The following is a 26,677-nucleotide window of genomic DNA, read 5'->3' on the forward strand; positions in this document are numbered from 1 at the left end:
AATGTATTCATAAATATTAAAAACATATATATATTATGAGCTTATTTTCCATTATAATGATCAACTTATCAGTTTCAATAATTTTTGTGCTTTACAAACATGGAAAGCCATCTGAACAGACTCGGTTTGCACAGACACCTGCAAACTGAATTTTTCTCCTCTTTCTCACAGAAACCCAGAGGCTACTCGGGTGCTGCTGACAGTTTCCAGCCTTTTCCCGGTACTGACTCCTCAAGGTAAGGGCTCTGCAGCTTGAGGGCCCTCCCAGCCAAGGCTGCAGCCAGTGACTTATTCATTCACACCAGGCATGAGTTTCCAGGGCCTTCGTTGAGCGTGAGCAAGGCAGTCACATCTATGGCGGCCTAGACCCCCCCTCCCAAACCACGGGGTCTACCAGGCTGTGCCAGAGGCCACAGCAGATGCTCCGGTTTCAGCACTCAAACAGAGCTGGGGAACTGGAACAGAGACAAGGGCAGAACCCCAATGGCCTTCTCCATCCCACCTCCTCCACCCCTCAAAGCAGTGAAAAATTGCAGTGTTTAGGCATACCAGCCATCCACGAGCCCCTCGTCGACAAACCACGTGAGCTTTCTTTTGGAGAGCACAGTGTTGTTGAGATTGAGCCGGCTGTATTCCCAGATGTACGGTTTCCTGATCCCCAAGGCTTCAATGATCCAGTAAAACTGCTCGTCCCGATCATGGTACTCGGTTGTTCGCAGGGCATGTGTCACACCTTCGATGCTGTCAACTATGGGACAGGCAAAATCGTACGTCGGGTAAACACTAGGGGAAAAAAGTTATTTTGAAAAATCAACATGAAGCAGTTTATCCTTTCCTGTCTTAGAGTAATGTCTGTAAGCAGCAATACCATTTTAATTCTTTCCAAGTTGGGATTTTCTTTAAAATCAACAAGTACTGGGTTGGAGTAATAATACAGGAGGTAGGGCACTGGCCTTGCACATGGTTCACCCAGTTTCCATCCCCAACCCCACCCACATATGGTCTCCCAAGCACAATCAGGAATGACTCCTGAGTATAGAGCTATGACAGTAAGCCCTTAGCACATCCAGGTGTGACCAAAAATATCAAGTACCATGATTAACAATAATCAAAGCATATAGCATTTAGTACATTACCCACTTGGTAGTTAATCAAAAATGTTGCAATTTCAGAGACTATTACAGAACGCAAACTCTACACTCTTATTTCAGTAATGGCCATGTATATCATGGTAGGGAAGTAATGAACGACACACACCCTAATTCGCAGATATTTATTTTTATACAGTATCAGGCCCAACTCATGTAAACTCTTGACTGGAACGTGATCAGAAACTGTTGGTAAAGGCGACAACGTCATTATGATGCTCCAGGGTGCTGTTCTGCCATCACTGAATACTGAAAATGTGGATTTAAATGCTCTTCTCCAACTGTATTCAAGGTACGTGCTTACTTATAAAGTAGCACCTTCCCATTAGAATGACGGGCTCATCGAGCCAGAGTCCAGGTGTTCAGGACTATGACATATATCCATCTGCCCACAAAAGCCCAACATGAGCCAGACAGGGCTAATCAGCTACATTTACCAACCTCTTCAGTGATTCTATTTAGTAGGCCTCTTTAAAATATAAGAAATATCACCATCAAAGAAATCCATTCTACAATTATCTGCAAACTGGAGGATGGATAGCCCCTGAAGAAAAAAAACCTGCTAACCTGAAAACCTGCACAGAGGGCTGGTGTGAAAGGACAGTGGGTAGGGCTCGTGCAGTGCACGTGGCCAGGCCAGGTTTGATCACTGGAATCCCATATGATCACCTGAGACCCACCAGAAGTAGCTACTGAACAAAGAGCAAGTAACACCAGAGTACGCCAGATGCGGCCCCAAAACAAAACAAGTGAAACTATCAGGAACATGCCCATTTCTTATCATTTTCACATTTCTATAATTTTTTATTTTATCATTTTTCATAAATTTACTTAAGCATGGCAGAATCAAGGTTCACAGCAAGAAGCATCTTAATCTAAAAGGTAAGCTAATGATTTACTCCAAGCCATTCATAAGAACAACTCTGGGCAGGTGTAAGGACTTGAACTGTGCAGTAGCCTTCACAGAAACAAGTCTGACCATTTCACACCCCCAAGGAAAAACCTCTGAGAAAATAAGACTTCACGGGCCAGGAGAGGTGGCTGGACCCCCAACACTGCCAAATGTCACACCTGAACACAAAGCCAGGAATAGTCCGAGCGTCACCAGGTATAGCCCAAATCCCTGTAAGAAAAATAACACATGCTTCCAGAAAGGCCAGTCAGACTGTGGACGAAGGAACCCCAACCTCAGCACCAACCTCCTGACTATTCTGAAGTTTCTCCTCACTCCCAGGGAACCGCACAGGCGTCTCGCAGCCTCCAGAGCAGAGACACGCACTTACTTGTACTTCGTTCCAGTTCGTGGATGTGGCTGGATTTTGCAGCGATACAGGGTGGGGTCCCTCATGCATCCATTGTTACTGCTCATGTCGATTTTTGCTCGTAAACAACAGGACTGGCCAAATGGGCTCCCCTTCTTCATTTCTTCCCACATTTGCAGATTCTTCTCAACAGCTATAAAACGAGAGCGTCAGAGTTGATCGGAAGAAATACTCACAGGTGGGATTCAAAATAAGAGTCCTGGGTAACTGGATATACATTTCCTCACATTCCTGCTTTACTTCGGAAGCTCTGTCCCTCTGAAAATACTGTTAGTTCCAAAGTCAGAAATCTCAATACTTTAATAAAGTTAAGGAAAAAAAAAGAAAGAAAAGGCAAGGCTTCATTCTGGAAAGCTCACAAAACACTTAGGAAATGTGTCACCAAGATGTTGGAGAAAAGCTAGAACCAGCCCACTTCCCTGCTGGAGACTAATAAAAGGGGAAGAGGAAATACAAGGTCTGAGCTTTCTAGTCCTGGCACGACTGCCCTCTCTGGTCTGGGCAGCGGGAGATTCTGGCCTTGGCTTGCCTCAGTCCTTGGCACAGAACAAGTTGGCCTAGGCCCCGGGTACCAGCCAACAGGTCCCAGCTGTGCCTGTTGCAAAAACCTGGTTGAGCAGGGAGCAGGTCTTTGCTCTCGGAAGGCCCCCCAGACGTTCCTGGGGAGAAAAGGAGACCCTGCACACCCAAGAGGAAAGATGACAGAAGAGTCTGTGACACAAGCTTAATACCCCCGAAAGCTCCAAATCTCAAGAGCTCTATGGTAAATCCAAACACAAAATCCCCATCTCCAAGCTCTGAATCCCAGCACTCTCAATAAACACCTGCTCCTGGCTCAGAGGCTGGGACACAGGCTTAGCACGCACAGGACCCTGGGCGAACTCCCTGGAAACTCATAGCCTCCACAGCACAGCCAGGGAGTCCTGTGGCCGCCTCCCCCCCACATAAGTCAGTCCAGTTGAAATCTCTGTAATGCAGAGAGACTAAGGCACTTGCCTTACATGTAACCGACCCAAGCTTGACCTCTGGCACTGCCTGTGATTCCCCAAGCAACAGCCAGGGGTCCCTCCTAAGCAGAGTCAAGAACAGCTCCTAAGCACTGCTGGTGTGGCCCTAAAACCAAAAAAGAATTAAAAATAAAAAGTAAAAAGACTTCCTAACAATTTCAATTTCCTAGAGTTCCCAAATGTGATACCTGAGATTTAAATAGTCATGTAGTTAAATGGCGCATAACTACAGCAGGAAAGCAGCATAACTCAGAAGGATGGGTGACAAGTCATAAATCAGAGATGGGTGTGCGCTGTCTGTGGCTTTTGCCAAGTGCTATTTCTGATATACAGGGCAAGATTAAAGCTTAGATGTTATGTTCACACTTCACTGCAGGAAGGAATATTTGACAGAGAGAAATAGTTTAAAAACTGCAACTGTGTGAAAGCAGCATGGAAGATTGGGCATGGTAAGGGGTGCTGAGGGACACACTTCACATGCGGTATAATGCCAACAAAGAAACAACCAACCATGAAAAGACAACACAGAAAAAGGATTGGGGTCTGAGGGGGGGGGTAGCTTGGTGACAGAGCACTTGCATTGCACATTCGATGCTTGGGGCTCCGTTTCTAGCACTACCTGGTCCCCTAGATCCTTTGGACCCCCGAGTGCCAAGCAGAGAGTAGACCTCCGGCGCCGCCCTACCAAGAAATAAAGGGTTCCTAAGAGATGAATTCACATGCGGATGGTACTGCCTCATGGCTCCACGTGCAGAGAGGGAGAGAAATGTTCCACGAAAGGAGACACAGGAGGCGCATCACTAAGAAGCAGCAGTTCCCACTGAGCAGGGCCCAGTTCTCACAATTTCCTCTGTGCTTGGATTCTGCCCTCTGCTCTCGCTCAGCCTTCATCTGCTCAGCCGGAGTGTCGTCCACATACGCTTTCCCTTCCTGAATCAGTTTCTCTGCGTATTTCATGATGGTTTCAAAGTGATCTGAGGTGTAGGTGAATTGATCTGGCTTGATATGCAACATAGCAACATCTTCCAAGATAACCTGCAGGAAGAATCCAAAAGAAGAATCTACTGAGCTTGTGGCCTTTGGAAGCATGGGAGTAGTTTTCAAGCCTTGGCACCGTATTTGGGCAAACGTAATAGCATATTGCAACACTTTGACAGCCTGCAAATAGTTGTGGAAGTTGGATGGTATTAGAGCAGAAACTTAAAAAAAAAAAAAAAGACTTCATCATTTTACTGCCTCCACATTTTCAGCGGCAAGAGTGGATTTTGTGACAGAGCTTTCCTTGAACTGTGGAAAAGTTGTTTCTACTAAAAGCAGTCCTCTAGCCACATGCCTTCTGCAGTCCTCCTGAATAAAGAGAAGAGGCTGGGGCCCTTCACACTTCTCAATGCCTAGTGTGTTTCTTCCGTAAACTTAAAACTTAAGACCTCCAATAAGCATTTCATTGATTCTTATAGGAAAATACAGTATCTGGGTCAATCCACAATGACCGGGGGAGGGAAAAGCAAATGGTAAGCTTTTTCTTCCCTTCTGGGTCTCAGTTGGTGATGCTCAGGGGTTACTCCTGGCTCTGCTCTCAGGAATTACTCCTGGCAGTGCTTGGGGAACCATATGAAATGCCAGGGATCGAACCCGGGTTGGCCCCATGTAAGGCAAACACCCTACCTCTGACCTATCACTCCAGTTCTGCAAACAGGAAGTTTTTCAGGACGGGAACTCACATGACTTTCAGGCTGAGGGCTCAGACTCAGATACAGAGAACGGACATCAGTCAGTGCTCCTCCCATGAAGGTAGTAGGTGACCCTCAAATTTCAAATCATTTTTCTGGCAAAGAGTCATCAGTGCATCTTTAATTACCTTCTCAAAATCTTCCTTCTCTTTTTCGGGATTTGTGTCATCAAATCTCATAATCAGTTTCCCTTTAAAGTTAACCTGGTAGTGCTGGTTCAGGAGCGCGGCCTTCGCGTGCCCGATGTGTAAGTACCTGAAAGAAGAGACATTGCAGAGACCCATCAACAGGTTGCGCACAAGGCTTCCATTTAGTCTCTGGGAGGAGAGTTAAATACTCTGCGAGTTGGTAAATCAAGAAAGACTGAGATCATCTGACCTGATAGAGGGAAGGGCGGAGGCAACTAGACCATTCACAAAATCATCCTTAGAAACTGCTTGATACACAAAATCTCACAAAGGGGCAAGTCATTACAAGTATTATGATCTGGAAGAAATGTTTCTATAGATATAATTAAAAAAAAAAAAGGTCATTTAGTGGGAGGTAAAAGAACCACCAAAGCTATCCCCAACACCTGGATGCATGTTTCTTATGGCCCAAAGCTAATGAGGACCAAGAACCAGCTAATGCTGACCAGAAAGAAGTAACTCTGAGATGGTCAGTTTGCTGAGTAAGAAAAGGGGAGAGAGCAGAATCAGGGAGCCACAGAAGGGGCCTTCCTTGCCTCTAGCCTTCTGTTCTCTCCGATGCCAAAGGAGTTAATAATCCTACAGCTTTCATCCTGACCAACACGCCACCAGCCATCGTGACTCTGGTCCATGGCCGGTTGACAAGTACAAGGAATAAAATCAATTGGAGAGGCCAGATAGATAGGACAGGGCCTAGAGCACCTGCCTTGTTCGTGGCTGACTGGGATTAGATCCCCGACACCCTATAGATGGTCTCCCCAGCAAAGTCCCAAGTGTTCCCTGAGTGCAGAGGTAGGAATAAGCCCTGAGCACTGCCGGGTATGGGCCAACCCACTTGACCCTCTGCCACAAATCAACACTAGGATACTGCTGACAATACTATATAAATCAACATTATCCGCTACTGATGAGGTGGCAATGAAAGCAACATCCTCTTTTCCTGAAAATCTACAGCGGGTGCGAGGGGGGGAGAGGAGCAAGCATGAAGCAAGTTAAGTTGAGAACTGGACTCCTTTCACAGGAAGAGTAGTGTGGCTGTACCTGTGGGATCAAGCTGACAGAAAGAAAGGAAGGAAAGTAGGACACTGGGTATGTCTCTGTCATTTTCGAACTCAATCCGCTTTTTTAGAGATCTATGAAGCACTCTAGATCAACAAGTCAACTTTAAAGGATTCCTACACACATTACTGTACACAGGTGGTACTTAGCCATGCATTTAGGGAGCCAGAGAAACAGTTCCATGGGCTGAGCACATACTGGGCATGCAGGGATCTAGGGTTTGAGCCCAAGATTGGCAATGTACCATCTCCTAGGTAGTACAGGGAGCAGCAACCCCCCCTACCCCACCAGGTGTGGCCCCAAAATAAAACAAAATGAACAAGAAAATGAAAACACTTTCTGCATGAAATAAAGGACCGTATTCCCAGATCAGATTCTAGAACAGAAAAAGGGTGGGTATCAGCGAAAAACTGTGGGTGCAGCTCCCTGTTGGGGACTTGCCCTGGCAGCTCACAAAAGTAAAAATGTAAAAGGCTGTTTTCCTGTATTGGATTCTGCATGTCTTGAAGATGCCCCTTCAATGTCTGCTTCTGCAGACATGCCTTTCCCGTGCCCAGCGGCGCAGCATCTGAGCTGCTAGCAGTGTCCCTTCCTGGCCATGGCCCTGCTGGTCTTGTGCTCTGCCTGTCTGCTCTGTCCAGCTGTCAGTCTAGTCATTTGTGGCTGTCCCACTTACCGTTCGTTAAGGTGTTTTGTGCCCTCTACATCTGTCCTTTAAGACAAATTCTCTGGTCTTTCCGACACCCACGAGACTCACTCTCTCTCTCTCTCTCTCTCTCTCTCTCTCTCTCTCTCTCTCTCTCTCTCTCTGGTCTTTCCGACACCCACGAGACTCACTCTCTCTCTCTCTCTCTCTCTCTCTCTCTCTCTCTCTCTCTCTCTCTCTCTCTCTCTCTCTGGTCTTTCCGACACCCACGAGACTCTCTCTCTCTCTCTCTCTCTCTCTCTCTCTCTCTCTGTAAAAAAACTGTGAGATCTTTCTGGGAAAGAACCAGAAATACTAGTCGTCTATTTCACTGAAAACTGTTACCTCGAAAACATGCAAAATTCATTGCCAACAGAAAACTTATCAATGACTACTAGCCCCCACCAATTCTTACCCAGAAATCAACATACAGGGGCCATATTAGCACCTCTTGGACTTAAAACATTTTTCTTAGTAAATCTGAAACAACAACAATGAAAAAAAGAGGCAGAGGGAGAGTCAGTCCTCACAATGCCAAACCTTGAGAATGCTAACAGGAGATAAGTCACAAGATTACAAAAATAATTCCGCTCAGGAGACAAGGTATATCAAGGAAATAGCTGAAGAACATTAGAATCACTGTCAGTGCTCTAGTAACACTGTACAGAAATGACTATCTGGAGTCCAGGGCCCCTAGAGCTGCAGAGGATGTGGAAGTCGGGCACGTTGCTAGAATCCGTTCCAGAACCACCTGTCAGATGGAGACAGTGACAGTGTCTTGCCCAGAGAACTGTTACCATTCAATGCTGCACTAGGAAGGCACAGAGCAGGCCTGCAAGTAACACATACCACACACACACAAACGATGCATAAAAATGCGCTGAGAGCTGAAAATAACAGCATGGGACTGGAGAGACAGGACAGCAGAGAAGGCACTTGCCTGGCATGCAGCTGACCTGGATTTGACCCCTGAAACCTCATACCACAAGTCCTCCTGAGAATGATCCCTGCGCTCAGAGTCTGGAGTAAGCTCTGAGTACCACGTAGGGCCCAAAAGTCTAACATAGGAAACTTGAGCCCCTAACTGCAGTGGGCCAAAAGCAGAGTCTCTGCTAACTTAGACTAACCTAAGTGACGCTGGCAGGTAATAGTATGCACACGGCTCACCAATAACCAGGGCTTAAGGTGGCTTTCAGCAAATCAGTGATGGAGGTACAGGGCAAGAGCTCCGTCAGGTATGTGGGAGCCCAGGGGTCTGCCCCTCTGAGAGAAGGGAGACGTATGAATGCTTCCACCCAATAAGGTACCAACTGCCCTTCTGCATCCACCTGCACATTTCCCAAAACATCTCTCCCACTCCTACCTGTGCTTGGCCTACTGCCGCAATCAGGATTTAAAAGCAGCAAAGAACAGGGAGCACTAACACTGACACTGCTGCCTCTGATGCTCTTGGCACCATCAGAAGAATCCTTAGGCAAAACAAAAGCGCTTCCTTTACCTGCAGACAGATCCCATATACTACAGAAGGGCTAGAATTTGGCTGAGAATTAAAAAGACAACACTGAAGTAAAACTGCCCCCCCCCCCCCAAAAATAGCCACATTGTTTCAGAACACAGCCTGGTATCTGCTAATGGCTGCAGCAGATATCCCACGCCCACCCCGACAGGCACGCGGGAAGGGGCAAGAGGCTGTCCGGGCTGTTCTGCAGAGCACAGTCCCAGGCTAGAGGCCTCAACCTACAAAGATTTTGCCCCAATGTGTCCTTCGAATCTGATTTTTTTTTCCTTCTGTAGAAAAGAGTAAGAGGGGCTGGAGAGATAGCACAGCCGGTAGGGCATTTGCCTTGCACGCGGCCAACCCGGGTTCAAATCCCAGCATCCCATATGGTCTCCTGAGCACGGCCAGGGGTAATTCCTGAGTGCAGAGCCAGGAGTAACCCCTGTTCAATGCCAGGTGTGAACCAAAAATCAAAAAAAAAAAAAAAAAGGGGGGGGGGAGGGGATGGGGGAAGCCTACTAAGAACAGAAAGAAGCTGCCTGGAGGGAAATGTGGCCGACCCGAGATCGATCCCTGGCACCTCACAGGGGTGATTCCTGAACACAGAGCCAGGGGTCCTGAGCACCGCTAGGTGTGGCCCAAAACAACAAAAAGAGACAGAAAGAACTCACCAGGAACTGAACCGCTAATCACTCTCTGCCCTTTAGGAAAAAATAGCAAAACAATTCTACCCTGATTTCTACTGCTCATTTTAAGAATTCCCTAGGATACAAGCACAAATCCTTACTAAAAAGAAGTCTGAAAAATCTCAAAAGGTTAATAAAACTTAAAACTTCTGCTTTATGAAGTTTTTTTTTCCCCTCTTTCGAAAACTCTTTCGGGTTTTGGGATATACCTGGCGATGCACAAGATTTACGCCCGGCTCTGCACTCAGGAATCACTCTTGGTGGTGCATGGGGGACTATATGTGATGCCAGAAGTGGTGAACTTGGGTCTGCTGTGTACAAGGCAAGCACCCTATCTGCTATACTATCTCTCCGGCCTTGTGAACACTTTTCTTCTACAACTGAAATTCTTTCTCGGAATGTGAAACCATAACTGATGTTCTGTGTAGCACAAAATCTCAATCAATACAGAGGGAAAAATTATAAGTAAAAAATAAAGTTATTTCTGGGAAAAAATTGAAATGTCTTTCTTACTACTTTAATAAAAAAACCCACAAATTTTCTAAAGCAGTCAATTATTAAGAAACCACTGGGGCTTGAGTGATAGGACAGAGAATAGGGCATTTGCCTTGCATGCAGCTGACCCGAGGTTCAATCCTTGGCATCCCATATGGTCCCCAGAGCACCATCAGGAGTAATTTTTGAGCAACGATGGGTGTGATGCAAAAAGCAAAAAAAAAAAAAAAAATGATCAAGATGCTGTGAAAATTTTAATTCCCACAATGATTCTTCCTTCTATATTTAAAAACCTACAAATAAGCAAAGCATCTCGTAACCACCCTTAAAGTTCTCCATTAAATAAGCCCAAGTGTGAGCCCCACTGTCTTACCCACTGGCTTCTGGAGGAAAGCGGACGGTAACCTTCCCCATCTCGGCACCTGGGAGCTCAATGAACTTCCCAACATCTTGCTTCTTCTCGGACGCCTGAAATGCAGAACAGAAACTCACATGGTCAAATGCTTAAATAGCAACGTTTACTCATAACCCACTGTGTGCCAGGCAGAGCTGTGAGAGAGGAAGGTGAACATCTATGCACTGGCGGCCTCAAGGATATCCATCAGCTCAGCAGGAGGGAGATACATACACACGGGGATCAATCCAGCGGACAGCCGTCAGAAGCAGTGAGAGCCACAGGGAACTTGGAAAACCAAGGGGGAAAGTGTCTGATGGAGAATGTTCATTCAGTCAGGGAGCACAGCACGTGTGAGCCTCAAAGGCAGGGAAGAGCAGGTAAAGCAAAGCAAGAAAAGCATGAGGGCAGGAAGGGCAAGGGAGCAGAAACAGATGGGTTACTCAGAAACGGGAAGCTTGGTTTCTGTGTTCTGGGCAACAGAGAGGGATAAAGCAACCATTTATTTGGATTTCCTAAGATTGATGGCCATATTCACACTGAGAGGAACTAGAAAGAGATCCAAGAAGTTTGGGGCTGGGCACAGGGCTCAAGCGTCAGAGCAAATGACAGCATGTCTAAGGCCCAGAGTTAGATCCCTGGCACGGCATGCATGACCCCAACCAAAAACTACAAAGAACGAAAGAGGTTGGGGGAAAGCTCCAAGGGCTGGAGCAGGAGTGCTGGGTCCAACGTCGGCAGACTGTGTGGCCCCAACCATGCCCTGCTCATCAGCAACCCTCCCCCCACCTTTCCACACGGAGGAAGTTAAGGAATGCAATTATGAATTGGAACAATGGAAACAGAACAAAAATCTACAGCTAGGAGAATGCTAGACCCCACTGAGCGAGACAATGAGCAGAGCAATGAAAGGTGAGGAAGATTCCATCCGGAACAACCAAGTGGAGTGACGAGTCTGAACCCAGTAATGAGTGACTTCCCATGTCATTGGAAATAAGCATTTCTGGTGGGAGGAGGGGGGAACTGGTGATAAGAGAAGTGCCAGGGCTGCTCCTGGTGGTCTTGGGGATTCTGTGGGTGGGGGTAGACCTGGGCTCCTACTGGAACAGAAAGTACTACAGTCCTCTGGGCCTTTGTCTTTTCTTGACTGTTTCTGGGTAATTTCCAGCAGTCCTTGGGGACTCTAAGCACAGTGCTGAGGCCACAGTGCAGTGCAGGAAGTGAACCTACATTCAGCCAAGCGCCACCCCACAGCCTACCCTTGGAGCCTTGAAATAATTACTTGGCTATACATGGATCAGGTTGCTTTGCACGTAGTAGACCTGGATTCCATCACTAGCATTGCATATGGTTCCCCAAGCACCACCAGTAGTGATCATGAGTGCAGGGCCAAGAGTCACCCCAAGCACAGCTGCTGTAACCCCCAAAAAAGAAAAAAAAAAAAAAACCCTGAGATTTGAGATGTGGGTCTGAGAAATTGTAACTCACCACTTTAGCTCTCACTGGGGAAATGTTCCACTTGGCGCCGACTGACCGAAAGGGTTGCTGGGCTTCCAGGAAGCCAAACCAGCGCTTCACGTGCACTGGGGCCTTGCTCTGCCTCAACTCCTCCTGCCATGCAGCACTTCCTATTAGCAAACACAGTATAAAATCGTATGACAAACCTGCAATTTCAAAAGCAAATCTATTTTATGGGCAGTTTAAATAAATATGAAACTGCTGTGCTCCGTGATGAAATGTTCCAAGGGAATTCCTGTGATGAGACAGGAAATCAAGAAGCAGCATGGGTCTTTGTAAGATCAGCCACTGTGACTGCCGTGACAGACAGACAAACACAATCATCAATGTGAAGTTGGGTCTTCTAATGTAAAAAACTAAAGCACGCCAAGGGGTGCGTGCACTCGCGGGCTGTCCGGGCGGCTCTGTCTCACCGCCTGCGTTCAGTGCCCTAGAACTGCTGTGTGTGCAGGCGACGGAAGGAAGAAGGCCAAACTGGTTGCTCAATCAGTTTATTTCATTCTCTCTCTCTGCTTCTCTCCCAGCTCTGGATCTCTCTCTGGATCTCTGGATCTGGGCCCCCCAACCCACTCTTACAGCCTAGTTAAATCTCCCCAGCATGAGGGGGTTGAGGTGTACACATAGGTGTGGTCACCATCAATAGGGTTGAGGTTTCTTTCCCTTAGGGGATGCTTCTCCTAGGACTTAATTCTCTTTTAGCAGGAGGATCCACCCAAGGGCAGAGTCCCATGAGTGTGTTTCTCTTCTCCTCAGCCAGCAAACATATAAGAATTCATAATATTAGTCATTTTGTATGGACACAATAAGAGATGCATTAAAGCTTATGGAATTGCTCTCCTGGGGCCATCTCAATCTCAGACTACAGTGCTCAGCCCAGATCGGTCTTTCCTATCCCTAGCAGGGTCCTAGTCTCATCATTACTTTTGGATCATGAGAGCATTTGTCTATGATCAAGCTCTTAACTTATAGTTAAGAATTAGGCACTTTGCCCAGGCCCATCTCGATGCCAGAGTAGCACACAACTCACCGCTTGCCCTGGATCCGTCCCGTCCCTCGTCGGGACCCTGCTTTTAGGGTGCTAGGAACTGAGGGCAACTGAGGCTTAAGTGGAGAAAGCAGATGCCCGGGAGGGAATAATATTCGAAGCCAATTAAGTCCCAAGTTACAAAAACATAATATTGTCTTCTTGTGTATATACAAAAAAGACATAGCTTTAAAGTAAATTATTCAAAAGGCATAAAGAGGGGAGAAAGGCAATGTTATAATATTCAGTGTCCTAGGAAGGTCTGACCTTACAAATTAGCAGAGTCAGATTAAGGGAAAGCCATGGATTAACTGTTTTGGGGAAGAGAGCATAGAGAAGTGATTATAGCTAAACAAAGGGATGGGAGAGATTCGGGAACACCTTTATGGGTGAGACTGGGGTAAGCCTAAACTCCGGGGAAAAACCGGGACAAGGGGGGGAGGGGGAAGAGAGGCAAGGGGGGGAGAGGACAAAGTAATGTCATCCTACATTCTAATCTAGTGAATGTACAATTACTAAAACAGCATACACTTCATAGGACATTCTTTTCTGTTTTGTTGTGAGGCCACACTCGGAGGTGCTCAGGGTTTATCCTGTCTACACTCAGGAATCACAACTGGTGGTACTTAGGGGACCATATGGGGTGCTAGGGATTGGCCCATGCAAGGCAAAAGCATTCTCCAGCCCCAAAGACACTCTTTAGTATGATCAGAACATTCCACTACCTTTCAGCGTGGCCCAAACACATAAATCTGCTAAGCTCAAGGTGTTTCCTACTAAGTAAGTCCTCAGAGACAGGCCAAGATTGAGTTCGTTGAGTGCAGAAGGAAACAAATCACACGAAGATAATTTTGTCACACTGAACTCCAACCAGTGATCAATCTAGAATGAAATGAAAAGCACTTCAGGGAAGGAAACAAAAAAAATTAAGAATTGAGGGACCCAGGGACCCAGAGAACGAGTTCTCTGAGGCTTGGGGTACATGCAACCATGTTATCTCCCCACTGCGCCCCCCTCTTCCCATCATCTGCACAGAGTACTGGAAGCTAATCTACTGTTTGTCATTAAGGAACTAAGACATAGTTGTAAAAGAAAATGGACCCAAACCACAGGCATGACCTTGGGAAAAAAAACTTTAAAAAAAAAAAAGTTTTTTCTAGACTCTGAGTTCTCACAAGCAACCTGCAGAAGAGGGAGGGGGCACAGGATTTGGGGTGCCCATCTGGCTGGCCCGGGGGTGGGTACCAGGAGTCCCAGACACTGCCAGGCCCTCATAGCACCACATCTGCAGTATCTCATGCTGAACTGACAGGCTGGTGGGTCATGTGTTGCCGGAAGTGATCCTGAGCCCCTGAGCATGGCCTAGGAGGCCAATAAAATGTGTCCATATACAAACACCGTCCTGCTCAGCTAAAAGACAACCCCCCACTGACCCCAACAGGACAACTGACCTGAGTCAAAATTCAAACTTCGTGCCCATGAGTTTTCCCTACTGAGATCCAGTGACTATCCTGTCACCAGGTCTGGCTGACGGTGATAACCCCCTTGTGCAGGACCAAGTATGTGAGCCAGCAACAGAACTTCTCAAAAGCGGAAGCAAGTCTCAAGCACAGTGAAGAAGAGCATGGGTCTCACCTCGGTGTGTTCCAGCTGGTTTGAGCCGTACAGCCCAGCGGAGGTGGCCACCCTGGCCAGGTAGCGAAGTATGGAATTGATGTCTGTGAACGCCACGTTTCTGGAACAGAAACATGAGATGAACGTAAAATGAGACACTGTGCTGGCACATGGGACAAAAGAAGCCTTTCATAACTGTCGACCAAAGAAGTGTTTAGGTCGATCAAATACTGATTTATTCAGAAGTGTTCAACTAATCCTAACAATTCACTTCAGGAGGCACCCTGACATTTCATCCCTTTGTAATTTTCTACATCCATCTATGAAATAACTGTCAGGTGTTGAGGACAGACTGAAAATATGTTGAATTACAGCTGCCGAGAATATGTCACAGAGGTCAGTTTGGCCTGTTTACAGGTGAGAATGAAATGGCAAAACTGCTTTGTAAAAACTCCTAGTTCAGTACCCCATTTCCCACCCCTCCACCCGGTGTGGCCCATTCAAGCATGAGAGCAAGTCAGACCAAACCAAGGCTTTCAGATATTATACAGCAGCAGATATAGACAGGTGTGGGGGAGAGAAAAGCGGGATGACCAAGCTAAAGAGCAAACAATAAAAAGGACAGGAAATGATGACACCGAAGGGACCAATCATCACCCACAAGCCCATGGCCCTGACACAAATACTTTAAAACTTGCATACTTCCCAAACACATTTTTTCTAGGCAAATACAGAATTTCACATTTATGTCCTCATTTTCCATGATCACTGGGTAAATACATTTCCAACATTAAAAATTCTTCAGAAGCCTGTTTCATGTGTCTAATATGCCAAGCTTGGACTTTTCATGGGATTCAGCATATTTAATTCCCACTAAATTCCTATTTAACAGGTTCCAACTTGCCATCAGATTGTAATAACACTAAAACCCTCACCAACAAGAGCTGGGAAGGGGTATGGTGCCTCCAGGCGAGGATTATCAGCAGCCTGAAGATGCCTTCAAGGCTTCCTGATACTTCAAAATTGCCACTGTGATTCTGGCTGCACCCCAATAACTTGGGACCAAGTTTCCCAAGAAATTAAATGGCCAAAAGTTAGGGATGTGGGAGCCATGCCCACAAACCATCTCTGGCTCAGCTATACAAGCTAATTTATTGGCCTTGCTTCAGAGACCTATAAATAAATCTCAAAAGAGATCAAAAGCCACAGTTAATCTTGGACCCATGCAAAACTGAACAGACCAGGTTATATTGGAGGGGAGGCAGGGGCAGGTCAGCCTGGTGCTTGCCCAAGCAGAGCTCCTAGTAGCCGCTTGGTCCCACAACCCAAATCACCTGCCCCTGGCCGGACTCCACTGTCTCAGGAGGGACCTCAAAGAGACAACAATATGTTGAAAATTCAGATAGGCAGGTTTTGTTATTGAAATCTCCAGGCTTTCTTGTGAGTTGGGATGGGCTACCTCCCCCCACTTCCCTACACTCCTAGAAGTACTGGCAGTCACCCTCACGAACCAACTCCAGCACCACCATGTAATCTCTTCTACCAACCTTGCTTCAGAGACAAATAAATCTCAAGAGATCAAAAGCCACAGTTAATCTTGGACACACACATGCTGAACTGCCTCGGGTAAATTAGAGGAGGGTGGGTCAACTTGATGCCACCCAAGTAGACTACCCCCAAGACTCTTGCTCCCACAATCCAAAATTGCTGCCATGACCCCGGCTGGACTCCACTGTCTCAAGATGGACCCCACCAAGATCAAATCTACTGAAAATTTGAGTATGCGAATTTTGTGACTGAAATCTCTAGGCTTTCTCGGGGTCAGAATGTGCCACCTCCCCCTACCTTCCTGTACTTTTGGAAGCCTCGGCGGTCACATTCAAACCCCAAAGCTGCCACTCCGTTAAAAAGCTACTCCAGCATTACCTTCCTGGTAAAAATACTGAATGCCCTGAACAAACATTATGACCTCTTAGTACCTGTATTGAAAACCGTAACACACAAAAGGAGAGAGAAAGAAAGAAAGTGCCTGCCATAGAGGCAGGCCAGGAGACAGTGGGGGATGGTGAGGGAAATGGAGGACCCTGGTGGTGGGAAATGGATGCTGGTGGATGGATGGGTGTTGGATCATTGCATGACCGAAACCCAATCATGAAGAGCTTTGTAATGCTCTATCTCATGGTGATTCAATTAAACAAAAACCAAAAACCAGGGGTTGGGAGATGGAGCTCAGGGGCAAGGCCCCAGCTTCGCCGAGGTGAGGTCCTGGGGTCCATCATATCACTATATCATTGTCATCCCGCTGTTCATTGATTTGCTCAAGTGGGCGCCAGTAACGTCTCCATTCATCCCTGTCGTGTGCTACAGGTGTATTGGGGGCTCTTTCAGGGTCAAGGGAATGAGGATCGTCCTTGTTAACTGTTTTTGGCATATCGAGTATGCCAAGGGTAGCTTGCCAAGCTCTCCGAGAGGGATGGAGGTTTTTGAGGCAGCCTTTAATTGCCTTTACAGGTGTTCCCAGTCAGGCATATACATATATTTCTCTCTGATTTGTTGCATACAGACAGACAGTGGGGACCACCATAGCAAAAAAAAAAAAACAAACACAAACAAAACCCCAGTATGTATAAATCTTCCTTCACACTGCTAGTTTCTCTGAAACAAGTGGGACCAGATAGTACGTTGACAGACATAAATCTGAGTCTAGTTCTTTCACAAGCGAAGGAAATCTCAAGACACTATACTAATTAGCAAGTAAAGTAAGAGCATCATTTATCTTCAGTATTTTTTAAAATGTTGCTCAGCACTAAAAAAAAAAGAAAGAAAAAGTCAAAGGACTTACTCTGATACACGGAGAATATTCTCTTTCCCTTCTTCAATGGAAATGCTGACATTGTCTTTCACATGCTCCACTGCCAGCAAAGCTCCTAAAAATAGTAAGATGAAAAGATCTTATTTCCCTTCGCAAACAACGTAGTATTTAAAAGCTGAATCATAAAGCACAGGTAGGGATGAGTCAACAAACCAATAAAAAGTCCAGCAAGCAGTTCTCACTGGTCTGTAAGCAGCAGGGCCCTCTGGTCTTGGTGACAGAAGGAACCCCGACTGCAGCCATGGCAGAGTGTGACCACTTCTGGATATGTGCAGCTCCCTTTCAGGTGCTGTGATTAGCCTCCCCCTTCCTGGCACAAACACCACAGTTATTAGTGTCTGTAGACACACATCTTACCAGATGCTTTACTCATCTCTGAAATCCTCTAAAGAGGTAGACACCATTTTAGAGACAGAAAACTACGGCAGAAGGTCCAAGTCCAAAATGTGTGAATTAGAGGTAGGATCTGACTGCGGCCTCAGATGGTCTAGAACAATCTGCCTCCCACTACATTATGTTTTCTAGATTGATTCGTCATTTTTCTTTTTTTGGTTTTGGGCAGCAGCGTAAGCAGGGTTTACTCCTGGCAGTGCTCAGGAGTTCATATGCAGCACCAGTGATGGAACCCAGGTCAGCTGTGTGCAAGATAAACGCCCTGCCAAGCAGCCTCCTCATGAACTATCTCTCCCCACCCTCAATCTGACTTCAGATGGCAGCCAGACGATGTGTCTAAGTCCCTAGCTTCATGAGAAACAAGGCGGTGGAGAGAAGGCAGAGAAAGTAGGTGCAAGACAAACCTGGAACATCTGTTGGGTGACAAAGACGCGCACAAAGAAAAATGAGCAAAATGCTAAAAGGTTACAAAGACTGGGCTCAAAAAAGGTACCCTGGCAAGAGGGCCCATTTTCGTGTATTCATATATACTCTATTTTAGCAAATGAAAAGAATAAGTGGCTGACAGAGGCAATAAAGAGGTGAAGACCAAAGAATCAGTAAGAGACTAAGGAATCCATGTGGTTCCACAGAGGCCATTAGGCCATTCTAGGGAAAAGCAAATCCAGTGACAGAAAGCAGAGCAAAAGCGGTGGGCAGGAGGGGGGTGCATGGCAGAAGAAGGAAGTGGGGGAGGCAACAACTACCTGCAGAGAGCGGGCCATTTCCCATGATCACTACAACAACAAAATTACTCTTAAGAACACTGGCTAGGAATTTCTGAATGGGAAAGAGCCTTAAAACACACATACACACACAAACACACACCCCAGAAAAGTGCCAGTATAAATAGGAGTAACAGAACCAAAAGGTCACAGGGTACTGTTTGGCATCTCTCATGAGGCAGGAGATCACCCTGGATGACGAAACCAGGGGGTCAATTCTGACAGGATGGAGAATGGTCACATGGCCCCACCCCACAGATGTCTGTTAATTACAAAAAGAAAATTCGTAGAAGGCTCACAGACATTACCTTAAGTAATGGAGGTTAGAATCATGCTCATGAGGAGACTCAGCCCACACACTAATGATTAGGTGCAGTGAGAGCAAAACATACTCCAGCCAGAGACCCAGCTGAGGCAAGCACAAGGAACGGCAAACCACGTGCTGGGAGACATTCTCCAAGCAGTCTCTCACGGTCAGAAGTGTCCAAGCCAAGGGAAGAGAGAAAAGGTCTCCGGGCTGGGAGCCACAAGGAGGGGCCAACAGGCTGCTGTCCATTCCCAATTCCCAAGCGCCCCCTGCAGGCACCACCGCCATCATGGTGGCATCTGGGAAGGTGTGTGTACCACTGTGGGCTGCCTGCGTTGAGGTCCACTGAGCTGTAAGTATTCTGACCTGGGAGAAATGGTCCTGGGAGCACTGTAGGCCAGGGATGAGCTCCAGTGGGAACACATAATCTAGCACACACAGGGTCGGAGTTCAATCCCCGACTTCACATGGCCCCTGAACACCCCCCAGACAAAGCACCACTGGGAGTCCCTAGTGCTCATTGAGCACTGCACCCCTATAAATAAAAGGAGAAAAGGTGGGGGCAGAGACAGCTCAAAGTGCTGAATCCATATGATGCATGTGAGAGGTCTGAATTTGACCCCCAGCACTGCCAGGGCCCCAGGGACAGAGAGCAAGGAGTAGTTCTTGGGCACCAACAAATGTGGGCCCCTCCCCACAAAAACCATCACAAACAATAACCCAAACACAAAAAGGCAGGATCTGAAGCATGCTGTCCACTGGCACTGGGCAGAGTGTTCTGTTCTGTTCTTGAGCCACTTTAAATACAATTTTAATTTAACATAAACAAAAACAAGCAAACAACACACCAATCAGGGCCAGTGCAGTCTGAATGTTAGAAGCCCCCATTCCATGGGCACCACATGGTCTGCAAAGCACTCCTGGGAATGGTTCTGAGCACCTCAAGGTGTGCTCCCCAAAACAACAAAGAAAATCTATAAAACGGGGCAATTTAGCAATGCCATTTTTCCTAAATGGGCTGGAGTGATAGGGCAGCGGGTAGGGCGTTTGCCTTACACGCGGCCAACCCAGGTTCGATTCCTCCGTCCCTCTCGGAGAGCCCGACAAGCTACTGAGAGTATCCCGCCCGCACGGCAGAGCATGGCAAGCACCCCCTGGCATATTCCATATGCTAAAAACAGTAACAAGTCTCACAATGGAGGCGTTACTGGTGCCCGCTCGAGCAAATCGATGAACAACGGGATGACGGTGCTACAGTGCTACATTTTTCCTAAACAGTTCATGGCACTGCATATTAAGACCACAAAAGTCACTGAAATAAGCCAGAATGAAATGCGAAAGAGGGGAAAATGTGAACCAATCAACATTTTCTAAGTAACAACAAATTTAAGATCCTTCCCAAGAACATAGGCAAAATGTGGTTCTGAGGTCTCTAATTCATTAAGGAAACATATCTGCCCTGTTCAGGAAGATTTTTCTAATACAGTAACAGCCACAGAGCTAGAAACTATCTACAGTGCAAATCTCACACCAAACTCTAAGCGAAAGAAACGTCTTAACAAGGAACAATCAAAAATTCCGCACCTAGTATATACTGGCTTCTGATCTCCAGAACTCACTTACGTTCGCTCTTCACCACGAGGCCACACTTCCAGTACTATAACCTACCAAACCCGTTTCTTTAATGAAAGTTCAATGAATTGTGTGCGGCTGCCCAGAAACTAGCAGAACACTGTCATTTAAAGAAATATTTACAAGGGGAGGTGTAGCTCCGATCTTCCACGCCACTCGGAGTTACTCCCGGCGGTGACAACGGATGCATGTTACCAAAATCAAAACACACAACAAAAAGTGCCATCCCCGGAACGGCTAGCCCACCGGAGCTGCCGCTGCCGCGGTCTCCGACAGCACAGAGGCTGAGAAGGCAGTACTGCTGCATCGACGCTATTCGGACCCACGCAGGAATACGGAGTCGGCACGCCGTTCAGCCACCCCGTGCAACTCCCCAAGTCGCTTTCTAGACCGCCTGCGTGACAAGTCAGTTCACTCTGGCAGTCCGCTCCCCGCCGCACGGCAGCTGCACGCGGAGGCGGCCGGGCCAAGGCCCGGGACGCGGGGTACTCCGCCGCCTTCGGTGGACAGGGAAACGCGCCCCCCGCTGGAATTTCGGGGGCGACCCCGCCCGTCCGCCGGGTCCCCGGCTCCCGGCTCCGGACGCAACGTGGCTCCCAGACGACGCTCTCCAGGCGGGGGAGCGGGACGGGGCGGGCGCGGAGTGCGCGGCGCCGCCTGCCCGCCCCAGAGAGGGAAACTTAACGAGGGGGGGCACCCGCGCCTCCACCGAGAGGAGAGTGAGCGGGGGCCCGAGGGGCACCGGGGACCCCCGCGCTGCCCCGCCCCGCCCCCGCCCGGCTGACGCAACCGTCCTGACACGGCCGCGGCACCTCACCCAGCGGAGGGTCGCCCGCGTTCACGGTCAGACAGAGCGTCGCCATCGCCGACCCGGCCGTCCGTGCTCCCGCCCGAGCGCCGGCTCCACACCAGCCACGCCGAAAGCCACAAGCTGCAACGTGTGCGCGCCACTGACGCCGCCGCGGCCCTCGGCCCGCCCCTGCGCCGCTGTCGCCGCGGCCGCCGTCGCACGCGCACACCTAGCGCGTCATCACTCGGCGCTGCCCCATCGCTCAACTTCCGGGCCCCAGCCCCTCCCCTGCCCGTGACCGGGGCATCGCGCGCACCGATGGCGTCATCACGTCGCGCCGGAGGGCCCCGGCGCCTTCGCTGGGCCAGTGAGCCGTGGGTGCCGGCTCGGCCACACCGTGTGCGTCATCGCCGCGCGTCGCCCTGGCATAGGGAGCGCTTCTGGGCTTTGGCTGCCTGTATTTCCCGGCGAACTTCCCCGGGGCCTCCTGCGGGTTCGTTCTCATTCATGGAGATGAAGTGGAGGAGGCTCTACCACCCTTCTATGAGGAGGGCACATGCAGGAGCATTCCTACGGACCTGGACGCTCCTGGGAACCTCCACACAAAATGGGTCTTCCCGAGAGGGACAGGCATAGAGGGATGCGCTCGTTTGTGGAGTATGAAGTAACAGGATGGAAAACTAACGCCCAAGGATAGTAGGGATGAGGACCAGGAGGATTGCTCCACGGCTTGGAAGCCGGCCTCACATGTGACGGGAAAAGGCAGCTCGGATAGAGAAGGGACCGTCAAGCAAAGGATAATTGCAGGGCTGGCTTGGGATGGGGATGTGTGCTGAAAGTAGACTATATGATGGCTACTTAATACCTGCATTGCAAACCACAACACCCTAAAGGAGAGAGTAAAAGGGAATGCCCTGCCATAGAGGCAGGGTGGGGGGTGGGGGGAATACTGGGAACATTGGTGGTGGAAAATAGGCACTGGTGGAGGGATGAGTGCTCGATCATTGTACTGTAAGCACGGAAGTTTGTAAGTCTGTAACTACCTCACGGTGAGTCATTAAAAAATTAAAAAATTTTTAAAAGTGGGTCTTTACCGGGAAAGTCCTGGAAACACATATACACCAAAGTGCTGGGTACCTAAGGATGCGCGAAGATTTGCCAGTGCTATCCAGTCTGGGGTCTTGGCCATGTCTTGGATGGAACTGGCTACACAGATGATCCCTCACTTTCTGAGCTTAAGAAGAAAAAAACATTCAGTCCCCCTCCCTGCCCCTACCCCGGCAACATCACCACCACCGGCAGCAGCCAGTGCCAGAGAAGCTAGTTCCGTGGGTTTGGAGTAACTCAGTAACATTTTGTGAGCATACTTCTACAATGTGTAAGAAAGTGCTAGGCCCTTTAAGAAACTTCGAGACTGCAACAGTGACCTCAAAGAATACTGAGCAATTGCATCCCCTGTAGTACAGAGTGAAAGTTGTTGTTTGCTGAGCACCCTTGGACCTCTTTTGAAAAACTCTATATTGTCTTCTATCTGCCATGTCATACACTAGGGATACAGAGAATCCAGGCATATTTTATTCAGCAAGTAAATATTCAGATTTGCTTTATCACCTACACCGATGAACTTAATGCAGCTTACAACCTCTTGGTTTCCAGAGATTTACCAAGCGTAGCTCTGCTGTTCTGTTCCTCTGTCCCTAGCTCCTATGGTTGTTTAGAACTAGGGGCCCCCACAGGAAAGTCTCATGTATGAAGGCTGCCATAATCTGGTACGCCAAAATCTCTCTCGTGCCTTTATTCTCTAGGTTAATGCCTTGTTGAATTTCCTTTTAACAACCCTGCAAAATCTAATTTCTGCTTTCTTCCAAACATCTTCCTGTTAATGTGGCTTATAAACTCTGATCCTCAGAACTAGCAGAATGATCTGGGTGAGGTGTGTGGAGGGCAGACTGGAGTCAAATGCAGTATTTCTTTACTTTTGCCCACTTGCAATGCAATTATTATTATTATTTTTATTTTTATTATTATTATTTGCTTTTTGGGTCACACCCGGCCATGCACAGGAGTTACTCCTGGCTCTGCACTCAGGAATTAGCCCTGGCGGTGCTCAGGGGACCATATGGGATGCTGGGAATCAAACCTGGGTTGGCCACATGCAAGGCAAACGCCCTACCCGCTGTGCTATCGCTCCAGCCCCCGCAATGCTATTATTAACAACGTTATTATTAGCAATTCACTGTACTACCTTTTTGACCATTAAACTCAGACTGGTGTGGGGTCCCGTCCTGTCCAGCAGGGAGGACCCTTAGTGGGGCTGAAGAGGGGACTCAGCCAAATGAACAGACACAGAGCCAGAAGGCAGCAAGGAGGAAGAGAGTTTATTCTACTGGCAGTTATAATACTTATACCTCCCTGCTGGGAGGAAATGGTGTCTCGACCCCCATACAAATGCAGATTGACATGTCCTTTTGTTACAGGCATAGGCTATTGAGAAACAAATGGCGACCATAGTGGCAACCTTGCTACAAGCCTCTGTTTGAATCAGAAGAGCCAGGCTGTCTTACTAGGAAATAAGAGCCAGACTTGTAAAGCAGCTCCCTACAGACTGGAGACTTAGCTAAGAGGGCTGGGGAGAGGCAGATTTGGTCCCCAGCACCATGTGGGTCTGAGCACTTCAAGGAACACTGATTTTCAAGCCAGGAATTGACCCAGGGCTTTGCAGATATAAGGCAAGTATTCCACTGTTGGCCAACTACTTGGCCAGCGCTGGTTATCTACTCGGAAATAAGCATTACTAAAGTATGTCTCTTTAGTAATGAAGCGATAAAGGGTTGGAGAGATAGCACAGTGGTTTGGCATTCGCCTTTCATGCGGCTGACCCAAGTTCGATTCCTCCGCCCCTCTCGGAGAGCCCGGCAAGCTACCAAGAGTATCAAGCCCGCGCTGGCAAGCTACCCGTGCGTATTGGATATGCCAAAAACAGTAACAATAAGTCTCTCAATGAGAGACATTAATGGTGCCCACTCGAACAAATCGATGAGCAACGGGATGACAGTGACCGTGACAAAGTATGTCTCATTCCATAGTGGATTTGATCGAGCTCATTTTCTCATTTGAAATATCGCTGCTAGGTGATACTTTTGAGAACTTTTTCCTTTAATCTTTGTCATTCATTACAATGACATTTGCCTAGCTCATATGATACAGGAGATTCTGAATTTTGCAATGAGGAGAAGCAGAATTTCTGCTGTGTGACTGACTGGCTTAGTACATACATGTTTTAGGAGTTCAGAACAGGGTTTTACTGTCCAGGTCAGTGATTACAGCTAGGCAGTGGTGGCAACCTTTCCATTTGCATAGAATTTGTCGATCTTAATCTTACCAGCCTTCATACATATCAGTGTTGATTTTGAGAAGCATGGAATCATCAAGGAAATGAAAGTCATCAATAAAAATAACAAAGCTGTGGTACCACAGCACACAGTAACCTGTTTCCAGGAAAGAGGTAGCAAGAAGTGTTTGGATATTTTTTTAACCAGCAGGCCAAAGGGGCTCTAGGTGATGAGCTACCCTGGGAAGTATTTAGGGCTATTCCTGGCTCATTGCTCAGGGGTTGATCCAGATGGTGCTGGGGATAGGAACCAGACAGTTCTGGGATTGAAGCTGGCCCTCACACACTACTTAGCAGCCTATCCAGCTAGCTCTCTGGTCTCAAGATGGCATTTTGGAAAGTGCTTCACCAGTGGTAAAGCAGGTGGATTGGTGTGGGCCACACCACCGGAACCCAGTTAAGATGTGACAGCAGGCCTGGAGGCAGTAGAGTGGATAGGTCACCTACCTTACATGTGGACAAGCTGGGTTCAGTCCTGGCACCCCGGGTCCCCAGAGTCCCGTCAGAAGTGATCCTAGAGCACAGCGCCAAGAGTAAGCCATGAGCACTGCCAGGTTGCCCTCCCCCCGGCCCCTAAAGATGTTTCAGCAGTAGTCTGTGAGAGATGAAAGATGAGCACCTAACCTGAGGGAGTGGAACGTACATGAGAACTGAGCACAGGAAGCTGATGCGTTTGAGAGTAGAAAGCCTGGGTGACTGAAGAGATGCTGATGGAGGGGTGGAGGTAGGGAGAGAGGAATGGGTGGGTCCAGTGTTACTGCTGGAGTTCAGACTGGTGACTGTGGGGCCGTCCCCTCTACTACAAGGGAAAATAGGTGTTATTCAGCATAGCACAAGCACCCCCATCTTTAAGTAGCAATCATTCTGCACCCAAAGCTTGCTTAGTGGGAAATGTGTACAGCCATGCCCATGGGCGAAGCGTATCTCAGGATCAGAGTCAGCTAGAAACCCTGATGCACAGCAGGATGTGGAAACCTGCGGTCAGTCAGTCCTCGAAAAGACATGAGTCATGAAGCCCCCCCCCCATGGTACCAACCAATAGGAGTTTGACATGGCTCTTGCCCAAAACAAGAGGCGGCCAATCAAGTGAAAGTCACTAGAAAATTAGCCAGACCACCAAGGATTGGGCACCTTGCAGAAATCAGGGACAAAGAGGGTGCAAGAACAAAGGAGGGGTCGCTCTTCTACTAGAGGAGCCCTGAGCAGTCAGCTTTCTATACTCGATACTGTGTTTTTAAAACGCAATGCTTGCTTGACTTGTACCAAATAAAATCTTATACTACAAAGCTCATTGCTTTGTGTGATCTTCTGGACACCAGGCTCTAAAAATGGTATCATCTTTGGGGGTGGGAAAGCAGGAGGGAAAGCAGGTGTGATTTCTGTGATGTCTGAGTCTTCCAGGAAAGGCTGCAGAACATCTGGGCTCAGCTGAAGTGTCTCACCAGAGAGTCTGGCCCCTACTCAGCTGAGCTGACACAGGAGGCCACAGAGCTGTGCTGTGCAATGGGCTGGCACTGGGTGTGCTGCTAGTCTTCCATCTCCCGGAGTTAATTGCAGCGTCATTCACGCCACATGCAGTACGCTCACTTATTTTATGTTGGCTTTGGGCCACACCTGACAGTGCTTAGGAGTAACTCTTGGTAGTGCCAGGGAACCACATGTAGTGCTGAGGGTTAAAGCTGACTTGACTACTTACAAGGAAAGCGCTATCCCTGTCCTATCTCTCTGGATCCACAATTCACCCATTTAAAGAGTAAAATTAAACGGATCTTAGTATATTGGAAGTTGTCCAATCAATTAATTTTAAACATTTCATCACCACCCCCACCATAAAGAACCCTGTATCTTTTCTTAGTAGCTCTCATTCCCCTTAAGTCATTAAAATTTAAAAAAAAGGGGGGGAGGGGAATTGGGTCGGGGAAGCTGGACAGTATAGTGAGAAGTGTGCTTGTCTTGCATGCAGCCAACCTGGGTTTGATCCTTGTATCACATATGATTCCTGCCTCCTAGGTGATCCCTGGACACAGAGCCAGGAATAAGCCCTGAGCACTGTTGGGTGTGCCCCCACCCTCTGCCAACAAGAATATACAAGAATATATGAATGCCGACAGTTGAGAACTTATAATTTTTAAACATTTAAAAATAAAAAAATGACACCAG

At 47.8% G+C, this 26,677-nt stretch overlaps 1 protein-coding gene across 2 annotated transcripts in view; it reads right to left on the reverse strand.

Moving 5' to 3' along the window:
• Nucleotides 1–21,341, reverse strand: part of EPRS1 (glutamyl-prolyl-tRNA synthetase 1) — a 49,671-nt gene extending 28,330 nt beyond the window's left edge. For both annotated transcript variants that reach the window (XM_004613013.2, XM_055144310.1), the window contains exons 1-10: nucleotides 21,154–21,341; nucleotides 17,211–17,295; nucleotides 14,390–14,489; nucleotides 13,480–13,636; nucleotides 11,701–11,840; nucleotides 10,192–10,286; nucleotides 5,336–5,462; nucleotides 4,320–4,512; nucleotides 2,432–2,603; nucleotides 550–783 (exon numbers count right to left, since the gene is read on the reverse strand). In XM_004613013.2, the coding sequence (XP_004613070.2) occupies nucleotides 550–783; nucleotides 2,432–2,603; nucleotides 4,320–4,512; nucleotides 5,336–5,462; nucleotides 10,192–10,286; nucleotides 11,701–11,840; nucleotides 13,480–13,636; nucleotides 14,390–14,489; nucleotides 17,211–17,295; nucleotides 21,154–21,199 (1,349 nt within the window). In that variant the 5' untranslated portion in view covers nucleotides 21,200–21,341. The remainder of the gene's footprint in view (nucleotides 1–549; nucleotides 784–2,431; nucleotides 2,604–4,319; nucleotides 4,513–5,335; nucleotides 5,463–10,191; nucleotides 10,287–11,700; nucleotides 11,841–13,479; nucleotides 13,637–14,389; nucleotides 14,490–17,210; nucleotides 17,296–21,153) is intronic.
• Between the last annotated feature and the right edge of the window lie 5,336 nt (nucleotides 21,342–26,677).

Source organism: Sorex araneus, chromosome 7 (assembly GCF_027595985.1).
Source record: "Sorex araneus isolate mSorAra2 chromosome 7, mSorAra2.pri, whole genome shotgun sequence".
Lineage (NCBI taxonomy): Eukaryota > Metazoa > Chordata > Mammalia > Eulipotyphla > Soricidae > Sorex > Sorex araneus.